We start from the raw sequence: 17,963 nt of genomic DNA on the forward strand, positions 1-17,963 counted from the left end.
TCGTCAGACATGATTTGCCTTTGGTAAATCCATGCTGACTTTGTCCGATGATTTCACCACTTTCCAAATGTGATGCTATCACATCTTTAATAACTGACTCTAGCATTTTCCCCACTACCGATGTTAGGCTAACTGGTCTATAATTCCCCGTTTTCTCTCTCCCTCCCTTTTTAATATTTTCAAATCAAGGTTTTGCAAGATATGGAGTGGAACCAGCAGCTTTCCTGATAGCAGAATTCAAGGGCTTGGGATGCGTTAGTATCTGTATAAAGAGAAACAGAGCTCCTGAAACAGTGTCATCTGAAATGTTAACTTTGTTTTTTTTCCCTCAGCGGATGCTACTGTACTGCTGAGTGTTTTTCCTCTGTTTTCATTGCTGTTGGGAGTAACAACAATGCATTTTGTAAAAGGAACACACTGCGACCACTGTACATTGGCGGTGAAGGGAATTTTCGGGGGGTCCCAGTCAAGCTGTCACCTGGATGCTGTTGAGTCCGCACACATTCAGGCCATTTAAAACTGAGGTGAGAAGGAACTTTTTCACTCAGAGAGTTGTGAATTTGTGGAATTCTCTGCCACAGAGGGCAGTGGAGGCCAAATCACTGGATGAATTTAAGAGAGAGTTATATAGAGCGCTAGGGGCTAGTGGAATCAAGGAATATGGGGAGAAGGCAGGCACAGGTTACTGATTGTGGTGATCAGCCATGATCACAATGAATGGTGGTGCTGGCTCGAAGGGCCAAATGGCCTCCTCCTGCATCTATTTCCTATGTTTCTATTCGGGCACATGAAGAATAATCTGGCTTGCTCCTGATGTGTGCACTGAAAATAGTGGAATGGCCTTGGGTGGTTATGTGAATCACTCACAACAGATATTATTCCCTTTATTTAGATGCCTTTACAGTTGAGTTACCGGTCAATAAAGACCCATGGGCTATTGATGGTGGGGCACTCAGCCATAGCAATGCCATTGACTGTCAAGAAAGAAATGTAGAGCAGAGAATACTGCTCCAATGGACTTTCATCTTTTCATCATAACAGTCATCCTGATACCCAACTGTGTGAAACTGTAAATCATTGACAAGTCAGGCAAAAACTTACTCATTAGAAACTAGATTGAGGCCACATGCAAAAACAGCATCACTCCATCATTTTGAGTTTCATTTGAAGAGATTATTTTACTGATATCAGGTAAACAATTAAATAAATTACCTGATCTTTACCACAAGTCAGGAATAATCATCAAACACTGCCCTGTCCCATTCTCTAATTTTCTATCTATTATTGTGCTGAACAGACAATTATTTCACCATTGGGAAGTAATGAGAACACATATGGGAAATCTTACCCTTACAACTGAGTTCCAGTTGTATACCCCTTGTTTCAGTAATACTCACAATGATGCAATGCAAGTTCCAATCTAAGCACTATCTCCGGTCAGATTAACCGTAAAAGTTGTCTCAGAATAAATAAATAGATGTGAAAGGGGAAGGAATGTTCTGGAATACTACTCTGTGCCTAAAGTGAAGAAATCTGATGTATTGACTATTTAAAAATATGTTCAGCTTTAGTCTCAGATTGTATCAGATTCTTGAGATTGTCATACAGAGACAAAGCACAGAAACATGCCAAACACCATTCATACTAAATACCAAACACCACATTCATCCCATTTTTATTCTCCTTTTATCTCAATGGATCAATGGTAAAAAAAAGAAGAAATTCCGTATTTGAATACAGTTCAGTAAAATAATTACTATCCATGAGCACAAACTTAGTTAAGTACAAGTGTATAGGAATAGCACACTGAGATTGTATACAACAGTTGCTATTTTTAGCGTCATTCTTCATGATTCAAGTCCAAGTTGTAAATGTAGAGATCTTAACTTGGCCGTAAAGGCCTGCTGTCCTGGAGTAATTGGAGATTTGGCCTGGCCAAGCAAAGTTGTTGGTATCCTCTACCGCTGCGGCATCACTCCATGTCACAGCAGGTCATGTCCAATCTGTGCACTTGGCCTTTTAGTGTGGCGCCCGATCCAATCGCGCTCCCGGCTGCTGAAATATCTGTAGCGGCCCACTCCACCGATGCATCAACTCATGAACCGTCATCCCTCACCTCACCTGATCACAGTTCAATCTTTGTCCCCCGCCAATCTCATCACATTCAGAGCATTCTTGAGGGCACAGGAGGTAAGAACCACATTTTTTGTTTCCCTATTCCACTGCCGCTGCCGTCTATAGTCATCCATTGCTTCCCTAGGTTCTGTAACTCACTGACAAAGTCAGGGCAAGTTACAGTGGCCAATTAATCTGCATACCGCACCTCTTGGGGATGGAAAGGGAACAGAGCTCCCAAAGGAAACCCGTGCATTCACAGGGAGAATGTGCAAACTCCCTACAAACAGCAACCAAGGTCAGGATTGAACCCAGGTCTCTGGAGCTGTGAGACAATGGGTCTACTTGCTGTATCTCACAGATTCATGATTTTTCTGAACCTTTGAGTTGTGTATCCTTCACAAAATCTGCATCACAAAACATTACTTTGTATCGTCTTGGAAGAATCCAAAACCAGATTCATTGGGTGTAAAGTTTTCAGACAGGCATCAAACTTGAGTCAGAACTAATGACCTCTGATTCTTGTATCCAAGAACTTCACCCTCTCCATCTACTCTGCAATGGTAATCTGGTGTTCTGCAAGTTTTTTTTCCTGATAATAATGAATTTTGCCCCTTAATCTTTCTTCCTGGGTTCTGTGTTTTCCAATCTTCCCTAAACTTTCAGCAGTTTGGAGAGCATGGATCCCTACAGTAATTTGTGCTGGTGAGCAAGAATAACACTTAAGAGATCCAGAAGCTTTCTGGTGCGCTATTTCATAGAATATCACATAGAAGATCAGTCACTGAAGAGTAATATGCTCGCCTGAGTATTACCCGAGAGGAACTACAAGAATCACTGTATTCCACCGCTCCCGTTTTACATCATCACCCTGTCCAATTCAATCTTATTATCTTCGCTATATAAAGTAGTTGACCGTAAGTACTCCGGTGTTCATTGTGAGCTCGCAATGTTTCCTGTGAATGCAGTCACTGAGATAGTGAACTGATATGTCACTACATCCTGAAACTTTCCCTCAAAGTGAATTTAGTTTGTATTGTTCACCTTCGTAATCCCATGAAAGAATTTCAGCTGAAAACATTGCATCAAATTGCAGAGTGAGAGTTCAAAGATAATGATCAATATTGAGCATTACACGTTTCCCCTGCCCACGTTATGAAATGGGAGAGGAAGTTTGACTGGGTGTTTTAAGGTGGGGTCCTGGCGTTTAATATTCGGATATATTCCTGCACTGGGAAAACATAAATGTGCACCTGGGGGGAAATTATCTTGTGCATTATCATACTTGACGTAACAGTTCACCCATACCTTTTGTTGGCCTGCACATTCATTCTTTTCCCTGTTTTATGTTTGTCTTCAGAGTTAGTCTAAAGAAAAGGGCAAAAAAAATCCAGAATATAATTTAGGTTTCATCCATTTTGCATATGACAGCTGTTTTAAAGAACAATCTATGGTCTGTTCTTTCCCCTTCACACAACATAGTTCCTCTGGAAATTTTCCAAATTTCGCTTTGAAAATGTTGCTGCTAAATCTGCTTCCACCATCTTTTGTCCAGTGCTTTCAAATCCAAAGGAGCCTTGATTAATTGCTGAGGCACATTTTGTTGATGGTACTTATTGTAACCACACTAACCCACTGAAGGTAGAGTGAGTGTTTACAGTGGGCCCCTGATCAAGCTCATTATGTGCCAGTTGAAAACAGTTTCCCAATATAATCCCACCTTCCAGGACTGGCCAATGGCTCTTCAAAAACACATTCGAGTACAGTTTAAATGTGATGAGCATTGACACCAAGAGTCAAGTTGAGTCAAGAGAGTTTAATTGTCAAATGCACTGCGACCAGAACAATGAAGTTCTTACTTTTACAATGAAATACGGTATTAAATAATGAAACACGCAGGTATTTTTCCTTCACACCACTTGGTATTCTCACATTGATGATATAATCAATAACCAAAGTCTGTAGTCTCTTTTTTGCTCTGGTTTATTTTCACCCACATGTTTAGACCATAATGTTTATCCTTATTGGTTTGATGTGTTATGCTTTATTCTTAATTGTTAACTGAATGTTTGTGTTGTCATTTGTGAGCGGAGCACCAAGGCACATTCCTTGTATATGCATACTTGGCCAATAAACTTATTCATAAACTTATTCATTCATTCATTCATTTCTTATCACGTTGCACCTGCCAAATGTAATACCTCACACTTCTCTGGATTAAAATTCCCTTTTCCTGTCCAACTGACCAGACCATCCAGTTTGTTGCAGTATAAATCTTTCCTCCACACAATCAAATGTTCAGTCATGTGCATACTACTGATCATGCCTGTATTTTTAAATCATTTCTAAATATTGCAAGGCTTTTCTTAGCCCTGTGGAACCCCAGAGGGAGCAGTCTTCCAGCCCCAGCATACTCGGTAACTTTTACCCTTTGCTTCCTGCCCCTACAATTTTGGGGGGATTTGGATCCAATTTCTTTCTCTCCTTTGTATCCCATGGGTTTCACTTAAATGATCAACCTGTTATATGGCATTTTTTCATAATGTCAAAAGCTTTCACTCTTACCTTTCAAATTCAACTGTTTAATGGCTGAATAATGGACCTTATAAGGAAGCTGAGATGCATAATTGACTAGGAACTTAATAATAATTCCAAACACTTGGGCTTGTCATTATTGAGCATGGGAATATCCATGAAACCTCCTTGTCCCATTTAACTATCCACATTCATTCTTGCCCACATGCAGTGGCTTTGATTTGACTGTCCTCCCACCTGAGGCATCAATTCTACATGGAACAAATCACATTCATCACGAGCGCAGCTCGATTTATTGATCTGCACCCACTGGCAACAGAGGAAAAAAACTCCAGAAACCAGAAATCTGGAGAAAAAAATGATGTAAATGTTCAGCAGATTTGTGGCTTTAGTGGGAAAACTAGCACTGGCTCCTTTTGGCATACAATTGAAATAGACCAGGCTGGATAGAGAGTCGCGTATCAGGACTGTAACAAGACATATTCTCCAGCATTGTCACCATACCAGTGTGGTTCTCAGTCTCAAGAAAATTATGTAACAGTATCAAATTGCTGCTGCTGAGATATTGTCAATAAATATATAGAATGGAGATTTATTTGAAATACTTTTGCAGCAGAGCATCAGTAATATGATTTGGATTTAAATGTTAAAAACTCCACAACAGCATCGTAATTTTGGCAAGGTTAACCAGCTGAGGAAGGACAAGGAAAATTTACCAAATACTGTGCAATCATAAAATTTCCAGCCACAGGGACACACCCTAGAGGGAGGAGCATATGGAGGCAAGCACACTTTAAATAAGGGCTGGAGGCTGCTTGTCAGCACAGCAACATTCAGAACTCTGGTAGAACTATCCTAACAATCTTTTGGTTGTAATCTGATATTACTTCGGAGATCTTCGTGAAAATGCGGACTGAGGATGGAACCATATCTATTCCAATGGCGGAGAGTGAATCCATGAGGTGAGACCACAGTTTACTCTACATTAATTTTACTTAACATTTTTTACTTAACATTAAACCCAAGCCGCGTTATTACAGCAGAGCTCTTTTTGAATTATAGATATGTTTACAGCTGCTAAATATGTCAGATCTCTGGCCAAAACAACCGACAGTGATTTTCTTATCACGAAAAAATAGAAATTCGATTTGAAGAAATAATCTAGTTTTAATGGTCCTTGCAAAATTTGAGAGGGAAGTGGACCTTGGGTTAAATGTATGTCAGAGTCCATGTTACAGATAACAAAGAGATTTACTTGCATATCAATTATCAAACGTGGCAACTGTGATGATATTCACACTGGTTATGAAGACACCTATAAGGATTTATTTGATAAATGTTCTGATTTATGACATCGATGTTTAGCTGATAAGTATTGGCTGATAAGCATGGATCCTAATGCTGAGCGATCAGGCAATTAACACAAGATTGAGTACTTTTAAGATAAAAGTACAGACCAAATGCTTATACCACGAGAGGTATTTTCAGTTCACCATCTGCTATAACTTCCATTTACACTATTCCCCATAAAATGATTGTAACAATTCTTCTGTCAACAGAACTTTGCATTACCAGCATAGTGTGGATTTTCACATCACTTCTCCTACTTCTAGCCCGCGGGTCAAGGTAAGACATTTGAGATTACACCAGAATATATTTGGGGGAATTGTTTCACTTTGTTAAAATTAGAGCAAGCTTGAATAGACAAATATTCAGCTGCTATGCATGACCAGAATTCATGATGATAAAGTATGAGGTCAGGAACTTCAAATAAATACTTGCTAAGCGCAGAGTTTCAATTCTTAAACATGTCTGATGTTTAGCCCACCTGTCCTAGGTTGTAGAGTTCTCTGGGTATCAATTATGCTACGCCAAACTATCAGCCCCTCTGGCATTGTTTACCAATACTGTAGCCACTTGAGTGATGGATTTAATGTTGGTTTCTCATTTTGCAGAGCCCATTTCAAAAAGGTTTATCATGCCCAATGGAGTCGAAACCTGCCTGTCCCCTGGCAGAGAGTTACCAATTGAAAATCACCGGGAAATCATCATCCATTACCGCAACCAGCCCTGCCAAGTTCACTCTGGAAAAGGCTGTCATGTTAGCCCTTGCTGTTGAAAGATTCAAGAAAAGGCTGGGGCGGCCATGCCGGGATGGCTGGGGCTGTGAGGCCAGTTGCTTTCAGGATACCGACTTGGTCGGGAACTTCAATGCACTCATAGAAGGTGAGCTGAATTTTGTTTCCGGTGTTACCATTCTGTTAGCAGTAATTGGTTACAAATGACAGCAATGTGCTTACTGTTTAGTCTGAAAGCTGGCATTTTGCTGATAATCCCAGTGGTTCTGTTCACACTGAATTCTAACTGTTGCTATTCAGTGTTGTGGGATTACCTATCAAACGCGGAGAATGCCATTATCCGAAAGATCTGAGTAGAAAGCCCATCAATAGAGCAATCAAAAAGAGTCAATAAACACAGATTTGCCAGCCTCCAATATTCAGAGAACAATTCTTAAAGAAACATTATGGTCCAAGATTTTATTCCAGTTTAAACTCTGTTAATCTGCGAAAGTTAATAACTCACTCTGAATTGTGCCAACAGAAGCTATCAGCTACACCAGCTATGAAGATGCTGAAATGGCAGTCGGTTCTTACAGGTTCATGCAGAGCGAGTGTCAACAGGTGAAGGATGATCACGACAAATCCCTGAAGTTGTCAGACAATCTCCAGCTCATGGCCATGTTCTTGCAGCAGCCAAATGATGAAGGTGAGTAAAGCATAGTAAGGGAAAGTAAAGGAAGATTGGAAAAATATATTAAAATCTTAAAGATGTTAAGGTAAATGGAAGGGAACACCTCACAGGAAAAGGAATTCAATTTCCCTTCACTTTTGATCCTGGACATGTACTGACCCTAGTCTGGAACTTTTCTTCACAGGATCAGTATTGTCATGCTAATCTAACATCAGTAGCACATGAAGCTAAGCCAAAATATGCATTCCTGCTGGACAACTGGGTTAGGAGCAGTTATTGGAGCCTGGATAGTTCCTCTGTCCCCTGGTGTTGTGTAAATTAGCTATTTGTCTAACCTTGACCCCATGGCTATAGATGGTTTGGTTATGATCCAGTTAAAGCATTTACCCTGAAAAACTGTATTGCAGTACTTTTAACAAAATGAACTTTTATGTATTTTGGTTATAGCGCTAAAATATTTTTCCTTTTGCTTACAGTAACACTCAACATGAGATACTACAAGGCGACTGCCAGTGAATATAATCATTTGCCAGTTGTTCTGGGAATCAACAATGAGAATCTATTTGTCTCTTGCACGGGATCACAGGAAAATCCCAGGCTGAAGGTGGAGGTAAGATCACATACGTGCTCACGTTTAACTGATAGTTGTACAGCCCCTTATCATTGCTTTCTGCAGAATTTGCTTCTCCTTCCACCGTGTCTTCGTACTTTCTACAAACAGAATGCAACAGTGGATTTAGTTTAGTTTAATTGTTTGATCCATGTTTTGTAATGACTCCCGCACTCTGGATTAGGAAGCCTATATCTGCCCCAGAGTCCCGTATATTCTAGTTCCACAACCTCAGTGAAATGTCTTCACATAACTTTCAGCACATCTGTAGTCCCCTTGAACAACTTCCATTCCAAGGGACTGACCATCCTCCAGTATTGGCATGAATTTCCCCAGTGCTCTGGATTCCTCCCACATCTCAAAGATTAATTGGCTACTGTAAATTGCCCCCAGTGTAGATGGATGGCAGGAGGGGGGTAAAAGAGAACAGGTTACAGAGAAATAAGTGGGAAATGGGACCATTTCATGTGCCAAATGGCTTCTCTCTCTCTCTGCTATAAGAACAGTTGCAATAATACATTCTCCCAAGAGCTCGTCCTTACCTAATGCACCAGAAAGCTTTTCAGCAGGATTGTTGAGAGATTGGAGTGTGGCTCACTACTGAATCCTCACAATATCTAAATGTGCGGTCAGTAGCCAGTACTCTGGACCTTTGTGCCCAATCCTGAAATCCTGATGTGTATGTCCCCTTCCCAGCCAAGGTTAGCCAGGTCAGCATAGTTCCAAAATTGAACTGCAAGCAATTTATGAATTTACAGATAGTTAAATGATGAGGAGCCTAAACAGTGTACCAGCCCTCCACAGAGCTGAATTCCTCAAGAAGGGTATGAACACTAAAGGGTTTAGCAATATTAGGGCTGAATGTAGAAATCTGTAACTGGCACAGATCTCCTCTCAGTAAATCTGCTCTGTGCGGTCAACAGGTCTTGAACTAATATTATTTACAGTTTTCGAATTTGAAATACAAATTTGTTTAAATTTATTTTTGCCATTTATTTGCACAGAAATGGGACCAGACTCTACACAATATCAGTAGTGCCACTGACCTGCTTCGCTTTGTGTTCTTCAAGAAGGTTTCGAATGCTGGCCACACCTTTGAGTTTGAATCGGCTATGTACCGTGGATGGTACATCAGCACCTCCCACAAGAATAAACAGCCGGTTGAAATGGATGTGAAAGAGCACCACAAGAGAATCACAATCTTTACAGCTAAATGAGGCAATTTTGATCTCTGTGCAGTTTAGAACACAAATCAGGAATTGTTGGTTTAAAGAGTGTGTGTATGTACTGAGTACAGACTTTTACATTGTCCATTGATACGATTTATCGCTGATAGAGTTGTCTTCAAATTACTGAGATGTACTGGTAGCAATATTTGCTCCTGTTTTACTTTTTATTATTTGGAGTTAAATATTAGTGAAAATAACAAAAATGTGTTTTGTAACTTGAATACTAATTATTATAAATGTTCAATATTTTATTATTATTTAAATTGTTATTATTATTGTTATTATTATTTAATTCATTACTGTACTGGAGAAAGCGTTTCCTTGGTTGATTAAATTATTGTGTTCTTTTCAAACAAATAGTTTACTTTATTTCACACATTTCTGTAAATTACCTGTGAAGAGGGTGAAGCAAGGCTTTTGACAAGGTTCCATAAGTCAGCTTGTCTAGAAGGTTAGGATCGAATGGAACACAAGGCAAGCTGGCCAATTGGATTCAAAATTGACTTGAAAGAAAGAGTCAAAGGGTAGTTGTGGAAGGTTGTTTTTCTGATTGGAGGCCCGTGACCAGTGGTGTGTCGCTGGGTTGGGTGCTGGTTCCTATGTACATTAACAATTTAGATGACAATAGACAGGCATACTACTGTACATTTTGTGGTTAATTGACAGTAATTATCTTATTCATATATAGTATTAAATTATGATTTAAAACTATATTTTATCTATATACTACCTGGAGACAAAAAATGTGATTTGATCCTTTCATACATAGCCCTCAGGATCAAAGGGGAGACTACAATAGTCAGGGGATTAAAACAATTATCACAACATAGAAAAATTAAAAGTATATTCAGTTTAAACCAACATCAATAGACAATAGACAATAGACAATAGGTGCAGGAGTAGGCCATTCGGCCCTTCGAGCCAGCACCGCCATTCAATGTGATCATGGCTGATCATTCTCAGTCAGTACCCCGTTCCTGCCTTCTCCCCATACCCCCTGACTCAGCTATCCTTAAGGGCTCTATCTAGCTCCCTCTTGAATGCATTCAGAGAATTGGCCTCCACTGCCTTCTGAGGCAGAGAATTCCACAGATTCACAACTCTCTGACTAAAAAGGTTTTTCCTCATCTCCATTCTAAATGGTCTACCCCTTATTCTTAAACTGTGGCCCCTTGTTCTGGACTCCCCCAACATTGGGAACATGTTTCCTGCCTCTAACGTGTCCAACCCCTTAATAATCTTATACGTTTCGATAAGATCCCCTCTCATCCTTCTAAATTCCAGTGTATACAAGCCTAGCTGCTCCAGTCTTTCAACATATGACAGTCCTGCCATTCCGGGAATTAACCTAATAAACCTTTGCTGCACGCCCTCAATAGCAAGAATATCCTTCCTCAAATTTGGAGAGCAAAACTGCACACAGTACTCCAGGTGCGGTCTCATTAGGGCCCTGTACAACTGCAGAAGGAACTCTTTGCTCCTATACTCAACTCAGAAGGGCTTGTATACACTGGAATTTAGAAGGATGAGGGGGGATCTTATTGAAACATATAAGATAATTAGGGGATTGGACACATTAGAGGCAGATAACATGTTCCCAATGTTGGGGGAGTCCAGAACAAGGGGCCACAGTTTAAGAATAAGGGGTAGGCCATTTAGAACGGAGATGAGGAAGAACTTTTTCAGTCAGAGAGTGGTGAAGGTGTGGAATTCTCTGCCTCAGAAGGCAGTGGAGGCCAGTTCGTTGGATGCTTTCAAGAGAGAGCTGGATAGAGCTCTTAAGGATAGCGGAGTGAGGGGATATGGGGAGAAGGCAGGAACGGGGTACTGATTGAGAGTGATCAGCCATGATCGCATTGAATGGCGGTGCTGGCTCGAAGGGCTGAATGGCCTACTCCTGCACCTATTGTCTATTGTCTATTGTCTATTGTCCTCTTGTTATGAAGGCCAACATTCCATTGGCTTTCTTCACTGCTTGCTGTACCTGCATGCTTCCTTTCAGTGACTGATGCACTAGGACACCCAGATCTTGTTGTACGTCCCCTTTTCCTAACCATTCAGATAATACTCTGCCTTCCTATTCTTACCACCAAAGTGGATAACCTCACACTTATCCACATTAAACTGCATCTGCCATGCATCCGCCCACTCACAAAACCTATCCAAGTCACCCTGCAAGCTCATAGCATCTTCCTCACAGTTCACACTACCACCCAGCTTTGTATCATCTGCAAATTTGCTAATGGTACTTTTAATCCCTTCATCCAAGTCATTAATGTATATTGTAAATAGCTGGGGTCCCAACACCGAGCCTTGCGGTACCCCACTAGTTACTGCCTGCCATTCTGAAAGGGACCCATTTATCCCCACTCTTTGCTTTCTGTCTGTCAACTAATTTTCTATCCATGTCAGTACCCCACCTCCAATACCATGTGCTCTAATTTTGCCCACTAATCTCCTATGTGGAACCTTGTCGAAGGCTTTCTGAAAGTCGAGGTACACCACATCCACCGGCTCTCCCCTATCAATTTTCCTAGTTACATCCTCAAAGAATTCCAGATTAGTCAAGCATGATTTCCCCTTCGTAAATCCATGCTGACTCGGAACGATCCTGTTAGTACTATCCAAATGCTCTGCAGATTCGTCTTTTATAATTGACTCCAGCATCTTCCCCACCACTGATGTCAGACTAACTGGTCTATAATTTCCCGTTTTCTCTCTCCCTCCTTTCTTAAAAAGTGGGACAACATTAGCTACCCTCCAATCCACAGGAACTGATCCTGAATCTATAGAACATTGGAAAGTGATCACCAATGCATCTGCAGATAACTACATAAAGGCGAGTAATGGTCTGCATTAAGAAAATATTTGCAAGAAGATTGCTATCATGGAGTTAACCTCCTGCAACACCAAAAATGCTGGAAACATTCAGCAGGTCAGGCCGCATTTGTGGGAAGAAAAGCAACGTTTCAGGTCAGAGATCAGTAATAGTGTGTGGAAACAGGAGCTTCGGCCCAACCTTCCCACGTCAACAAACATCCCTTCTACACTAGTCCCATCTGTCTGCGTTTGGACCATGTCCCTCTAAACCTGTCCTACCCGTTTACTTGCCTAAATGTTTCCTAAATTATGCAATAGTACCTGCTTCAACCACCTCTTTCGACAGATCGTTCCATACGTTTTTGTGTTGTACATTTCCATCACTCTTTGTTTAAAAAGTTATCCTTTAAGTTATTAAATCTCCCACCCCTCCTTAAACCTACATCCTCTGTAGGTTTTCCCCTACTCTGGGCAAAAGACTGTGCATTTACCCGGTCTATTCCTCTCATGATTTTGTACACCTTTATCAGATCACCCCTCTTTCTCTTGCGCTTCAAGGAATAAAGTCCTAGCCTGCTCAACCTCTCCTTATAGTTCAGGCCCTTGCGTCCTGGCAACATCCTCATAAAATCCTTTGTCAAAATTGCAGTATTTTTTCAATTTTCACTTACTGAGTGAACCTTCTGAATTGTATGATCTAGTAATTCGAATCAGCCACTGATCTGAGGATCAATGGCAATTAACACCTACCAGTATATCATAAGGCTGTGGGAGAAAACCTGAGCACCCTGGAGGAATTCCATGTGGTCACACGAAGAACATGGAAACTCCATACACACAGATCTGAGGTCAGGATCAAACCTGGGTGACTGAAGCTAGATGGCAGCAACCCTACTTGCTGTGTGTGACACAATGCCACCCTGCTGGAAAACTGGCACCATTGAAAAAAACATCATCTGAGGGGAAAATTCGTTTTCTGGAATTACTTTCTTCAGAAAGGAGAAGTACAAGGTAGGGGTTAATTGAAATGTATAAAATTATAGACATCTTGAGAATGAGTCCAAAATCAGTGGGCAGAGAATTAAAGCATTCACTCCAAGGTTGAATGATGGGGAAAACACTTGTCACGTAGAGGTGTCTGCAACTCATTGGATGAAAGGGTTGTACGAGCAGATACCATTAGTGAGGCTACTGAGAGCAAAGAACATACTTTCAGAACAATGGATTCCTCATTTAAGACAGGTATGAGGAGTTTCTTCTCTCATAGTTGTGACTCTGGAATTTTCTAGCACAGAGAACTGTGGACGTAGAATCACTGAACATATTAAAGGCAGAAAATGAAATGGTAGAACTACAAGGGAATCAATTGATATTAGGAGTGAGTGGGAAAGTGTTGATTGAGCTAAAGACGGGACGATTTATGATGTCACTGAATGGTGAAATACATTCTGCAGCTCAGTTAGCTTCCTGTTGTTCATTACACAAGCCTCAATGCCTTTAAGTAAGTATGGGCTATGAAGAGCCTGGCCTGGGCTAATGAATCAGTGCCGGTACACGGAATTAGGCTGCAAAACTACCTTTCAACTGCGCATACATTCACTGGACTTAATGACCATCTTTTGTTTACAGATTTTATGATGAAATTAATTTCAATGGTTCCAATGATGAGGGATTAGAGTTATTGGAGAAGCTGAAGATTGGATACATGGTTAAAATCATGAAACGTTTAGATAGATTAAAGGAAGGGAAAATTGTTTCAGCTGAGAAATTCACAACCTGTTAAAAATGAGATGGCTCAGACTTAAGGTAAATGGTAAATCATCCAAAAGCATTATCAGGAAAAAAATGCTTGTTGCATCAAGAGGATTTGGAATACTGTCTGAAATGGTTCCGGATACAAATTCTATAGCAGCTTTTCATTAAGATATTGGATAAATACTCAAAGGAATAACAAATCATATGAATATGGGTAAAGAACGGGGAATTAAACCCACTGGATTGCTCCTCCAAAGATCTGTTCTGTTGAAATCTACAATCACAATCCTGATGCATTTGGCAGGATGCAGTGCCACTCAGTGCCAAGTCTTATGCAAAATTTTCAGGTCATAAGTAATAGGAGCAGAGTTTGGTCATTCGCCCCATCAAGTCTACTCCGCCATTCAATCGCGGCTGATCTGCCTCTCCCTCCTAACCCCATTCTTCTGCCTTCTTCCCATAACCCTTGACACCCGTATAATTATAGAATCATAAACTGATAGAAACCATTCGGCCTCTGTGTCTATGCTAGACTTTTGAAAGAACTATCTAAATAAGTTTACTTCCTTGCACTTTCCCTATAATATACCTTCCACAATGTTTAAACGGAATCCTTCTCCAACCTCTGCCGGATCCACACTTTCCATCAATGATTTTAGGTGTTCTTCACTTAGACAATTGTGAATCTCTGGAATTCTCTGCTCTAGAGGGTGTTGGAAGCTGGATCATTTGCTGAAAATTTGTTTTCACTGATGACACTGGACCACACATAAAGGAAATTGGGATGATTATAAAATAAAATACTTGCAATTTTATGCCACTATTAATCGGCATGGTGGTACAGCAGCTGATCTCCCTCTCTATCCTATCCCCATTCCAGTTTAAATTCCATTTGGAATATTTTAGACAATAGACAATAGGTGCAGGAGGAGGCCATTCGGCCCTTCGAGCCAGCACCGCCATTCAATGTGATCATGGCTGATCATTCTCAATCAGTACCCCGTTCCTGCCTTCTCCCCATACCCCTTGACTCCGCTATCCTTAAGAGCTCTATCCAGCTCTCTCTTGAATGCATTCAGAGAATTGGCCTCCACTGCCTTCTGAGGCAGAGAATTCCACAGATTCACAACTCTCTGACTGAAAAAGTTTTTCCTCATCTCAGTTCTAAATGGCCTACCCCTTATTCTTAAACTGTGGCCCCTTGTTCTGGACTCCCCCATCATTGGGAACATGTTTCCTGCCTCTAACGTGTCCAACCCCTTAATAATCTTATACATTTCGATAAAATCTCCTCTCATCCTTCTAAATTCCAGTGTATTTTGGAGGACCAAGAACCAAGAACCATTCTCCTGCCTTCTCCCCATAACCCTGACACCCATTCTAATCAAGAATCTATCTATCTCTGCCTTAAAAATATCCATTGACTGCCTCTACAGCCTTCTGTGGCAAAGAATTCCACAGATTCACCATCTCTGACTAAAGAAATTCCTCATCTTCTTAAAGCACCTCCTTTAACTCTGAGGCTATGACCTGTGGTCTGAGTGATAGACTGGGCTACATCTACAACTTTCTGATTTTTTTTTGCTGTCTAGGGGAGAGCAGTTCCCAAACCAATATGTGATGCAACTCTACAGAATGCTTTCTATGGTGCATCTGGAGATGTTTGGAAGAGTCACTGGAGTTATACCGAATTTCCTGTCTTCTCACGAAATAGATGTGTGTGCCATTCACAGCAATGTGGTTGGTCCATGACAGATCATTGGCAATATTAATTCAAGGAACCAGAATTTCTTATCCATTACTACTTCCTCACATTTGATGCAGATTGGGGCTTATGGCCCATCCTTGCTGAAATTGAGGGAGAGGTTGTGGTTCTGACACCATGTCACAAAGTTCTCTATTTCCTTGCTGAGTTCTCTATCTCCTTCATATGCTCCCTGCACATGCGCCTGAATTCATCGGAAGAAAATGATAGAGAGAATCAACAACTTCAAGTTCCTGGGCATACACATCTCTGATGACTTATCTTGGTTTTTTTTAGTTTAGTTTAGTTTATTATTGTCACGTGTTCCGAGGTACAGTGAAATGCCTTTATTTGCATGCTATCCAGTCAAAAAGACTAGACATGAATACAGTCAATCCCCCACTGTGCACAGATGAAGGATAAAGTGCACAACATTTAGTGCAAGATATAACTTTGAAGTCCGATAAAGTCCATTAAAGATCATTCAACGGTCACCAATGAGGTAGATGGGAGGTCAGGACCACAAACTTGGGCAGAGCTCATTGATGTCATTACAAAAAAAACTCACCAATATCACAACTTCCTCAAAATCTCGTTCTTCATATAGGTGAGCGGTGAAGAGCATAATGACTGGTTCCATCATGGCCGAGTTTGGCAATTCAAATGCCCCAGAATTAAGGAGGCTGCAGAAAGCAGTGGACATTGCCCAGTCCATCACGTCATTGAAGAAAATCTACCAGAATCCCAGCCACTAGAAGACAGCTAATATCACGAAAGACTTAGCCATACTGGCATCACGCTGCCACCATCAGGAAGAAAGTCAAGGAGCCCGGGAATCGTTGCCCTCGGGTTCAAGAACAGCTTCTTCCTATCAACCATCAGATCTTAAACTGCACTGCACAACATTAACCATAACTCTACCTCAGCACCAAAATATTATGGACTGTATATGTAGGAACTGCAAATGCTGGTTTACACCAAAGATATATACAAAATGCTGTAGTAACTCAGCGGGTCAGGTAGCATCTCTGGAGAAAGGGAATAGGTGATGTTTCAGGTGGAACCCTTCTTCATACTGAGAGTCAGGGAAAGGGAAAGTAGTTGTATGAAAAGGATCCGCAGGAGGAATCACAGAGGGGAAGCAAAGAGAGAGGGTGTTGCAGAACTCCATCAGAGAGAGAATGTTTTCAAAGTAGGCATACCTCAAGGAGATTTTGCAGTGGAGCAAACAAAATATGTAGGAATGAACTGCAGATGTTGGTTTACACCATAGGCACAAAATGCTGGTGTAAGACTGTACATTATTATGGTTTCTCTGCGTACTTTAGCTTGCACTATCATGGTCTGGTTTACCCAGTATATCTGATATTTTGTTGTATATTTATTTGTTGTGTGGTTGAGTTTAATGGCCTGTGAAGCTGCAGCAAATAAGAATTTCATTATTCTGGTCCCAGTGCATATGACAATTATCCTCTCTTGACTCTTGATGTTACAACCCTTCAAGGAGGCTATTACGGCCAGCTTCTCATCTATCTTAGCTAGCTCCAAGCTGCCGTTTTGATGTAGGTTAGTTGGAACGTTATTTTCTTGACGCAAGCAACATAACAACAAAGATCTCCATGACGTTTAAATCAATTAGTCGTTTATTTGAAGTTGCAATATAACATATTGGCATATCTCTTGTCATCGACTTGTTATTGATTAGCTTGGTAAAAATTTATTATCCTACCGTAATCTATGTAACTTATACGAACTGCCAGATCTTATTTCCAGCTCAGATTTCTTACTGATCTTCTGTCAGTAGGCTTTTTAGCCAATTCACATCAGCTACTTCTTTAGGCTGAACTTCTATCAGCCGCTTCTTGGCTTGAACTGCCGACAAAACGTCGAAGCTGGACGCTCTCTGCCTCCGCCCAGCCCATATAGCATAGTATTAACCTCTTAGTGTCCAAAAATACAGCAGTATACAAAGTAATATAATAATATGCAAAATGACTCCTACAGAGGTGTTGAGTACATCGTTGAATCTTATCTCTGTCTACCTGGTAATTCCTTCCCGCAATAGAGCATGGAATGGAGTCACGGAGATTGTAGATGCTGGAAATTTGAGCAAAACAGTAAGTGTTGGAGGAACTCAGTAAGTCAAACAGCATCTGTGGAGGGAAATACACAGGCTAAACTCTAAAGGAAGGATCTGACCCGAAACGTCGTCTGTTCATTCCTTCACCAATTGCTGTCTGGCCTGAAGTATTCCACGCCACACACGCCGAGCTGGGCTGAACTGTTCCATGCTACACACACTGAGCTGAACTGTTCCCTACTACATACGCTGAGCTGGGCTGAACTGTTCCATGCCACGCATGCCGAGCTGGGCTGAACTGTTCCATGCTACACACGCTGAGCT

General features: G+C 41.0%; 1 protein-coding gene across 1 annotated transcript; it reads left to right on the forward strand.

The window, feature by feature from the left end:
* Window positions 1-5,498: 5,498 nt before the first annotated feature.
* Window positions 5,499-9,368, forward strand: il1b (interleukin 1, beta). The gene is made up of 6 exons (XM_078428986.1): window positions 5,499-5,612; window positions 6,210-6,276; window positions 6,606-6,876; window positions 7,252-7,416; window positions 7,878-8,011; window positions 9,016-9,368. The coding sequence occupies exons 1-6, from the start codon at window positions 5,557-5,559 to the stop codon at window positions 9,226-9,228; spliced, it is 906 nt and encodes a 301-aa protein (XP_078285112.1). The 5' UTR covers window positions 5,499-5,556; the 3' UTR covers window positions 9,229-9,368.
* Window positions 9,369-17,963: the final 8,595 nt, after the last annotated feature.

This window comes from Rhinoraja longicauda, chromosome 36 (genome assembly GCF_053455715.1).
Source record: "Rhinoraja longicauda isolate Sanriku21f chromosome 36, sRhiLon1.1, whole genome shotgun sequence".
Lineage (NCBI taxonomy): Eukaryota > Metazoa > Chordata > Chondrichthyes > Rajiformes > Arhynchobatidae > Rhinoraja > Rhinoraja longicauda.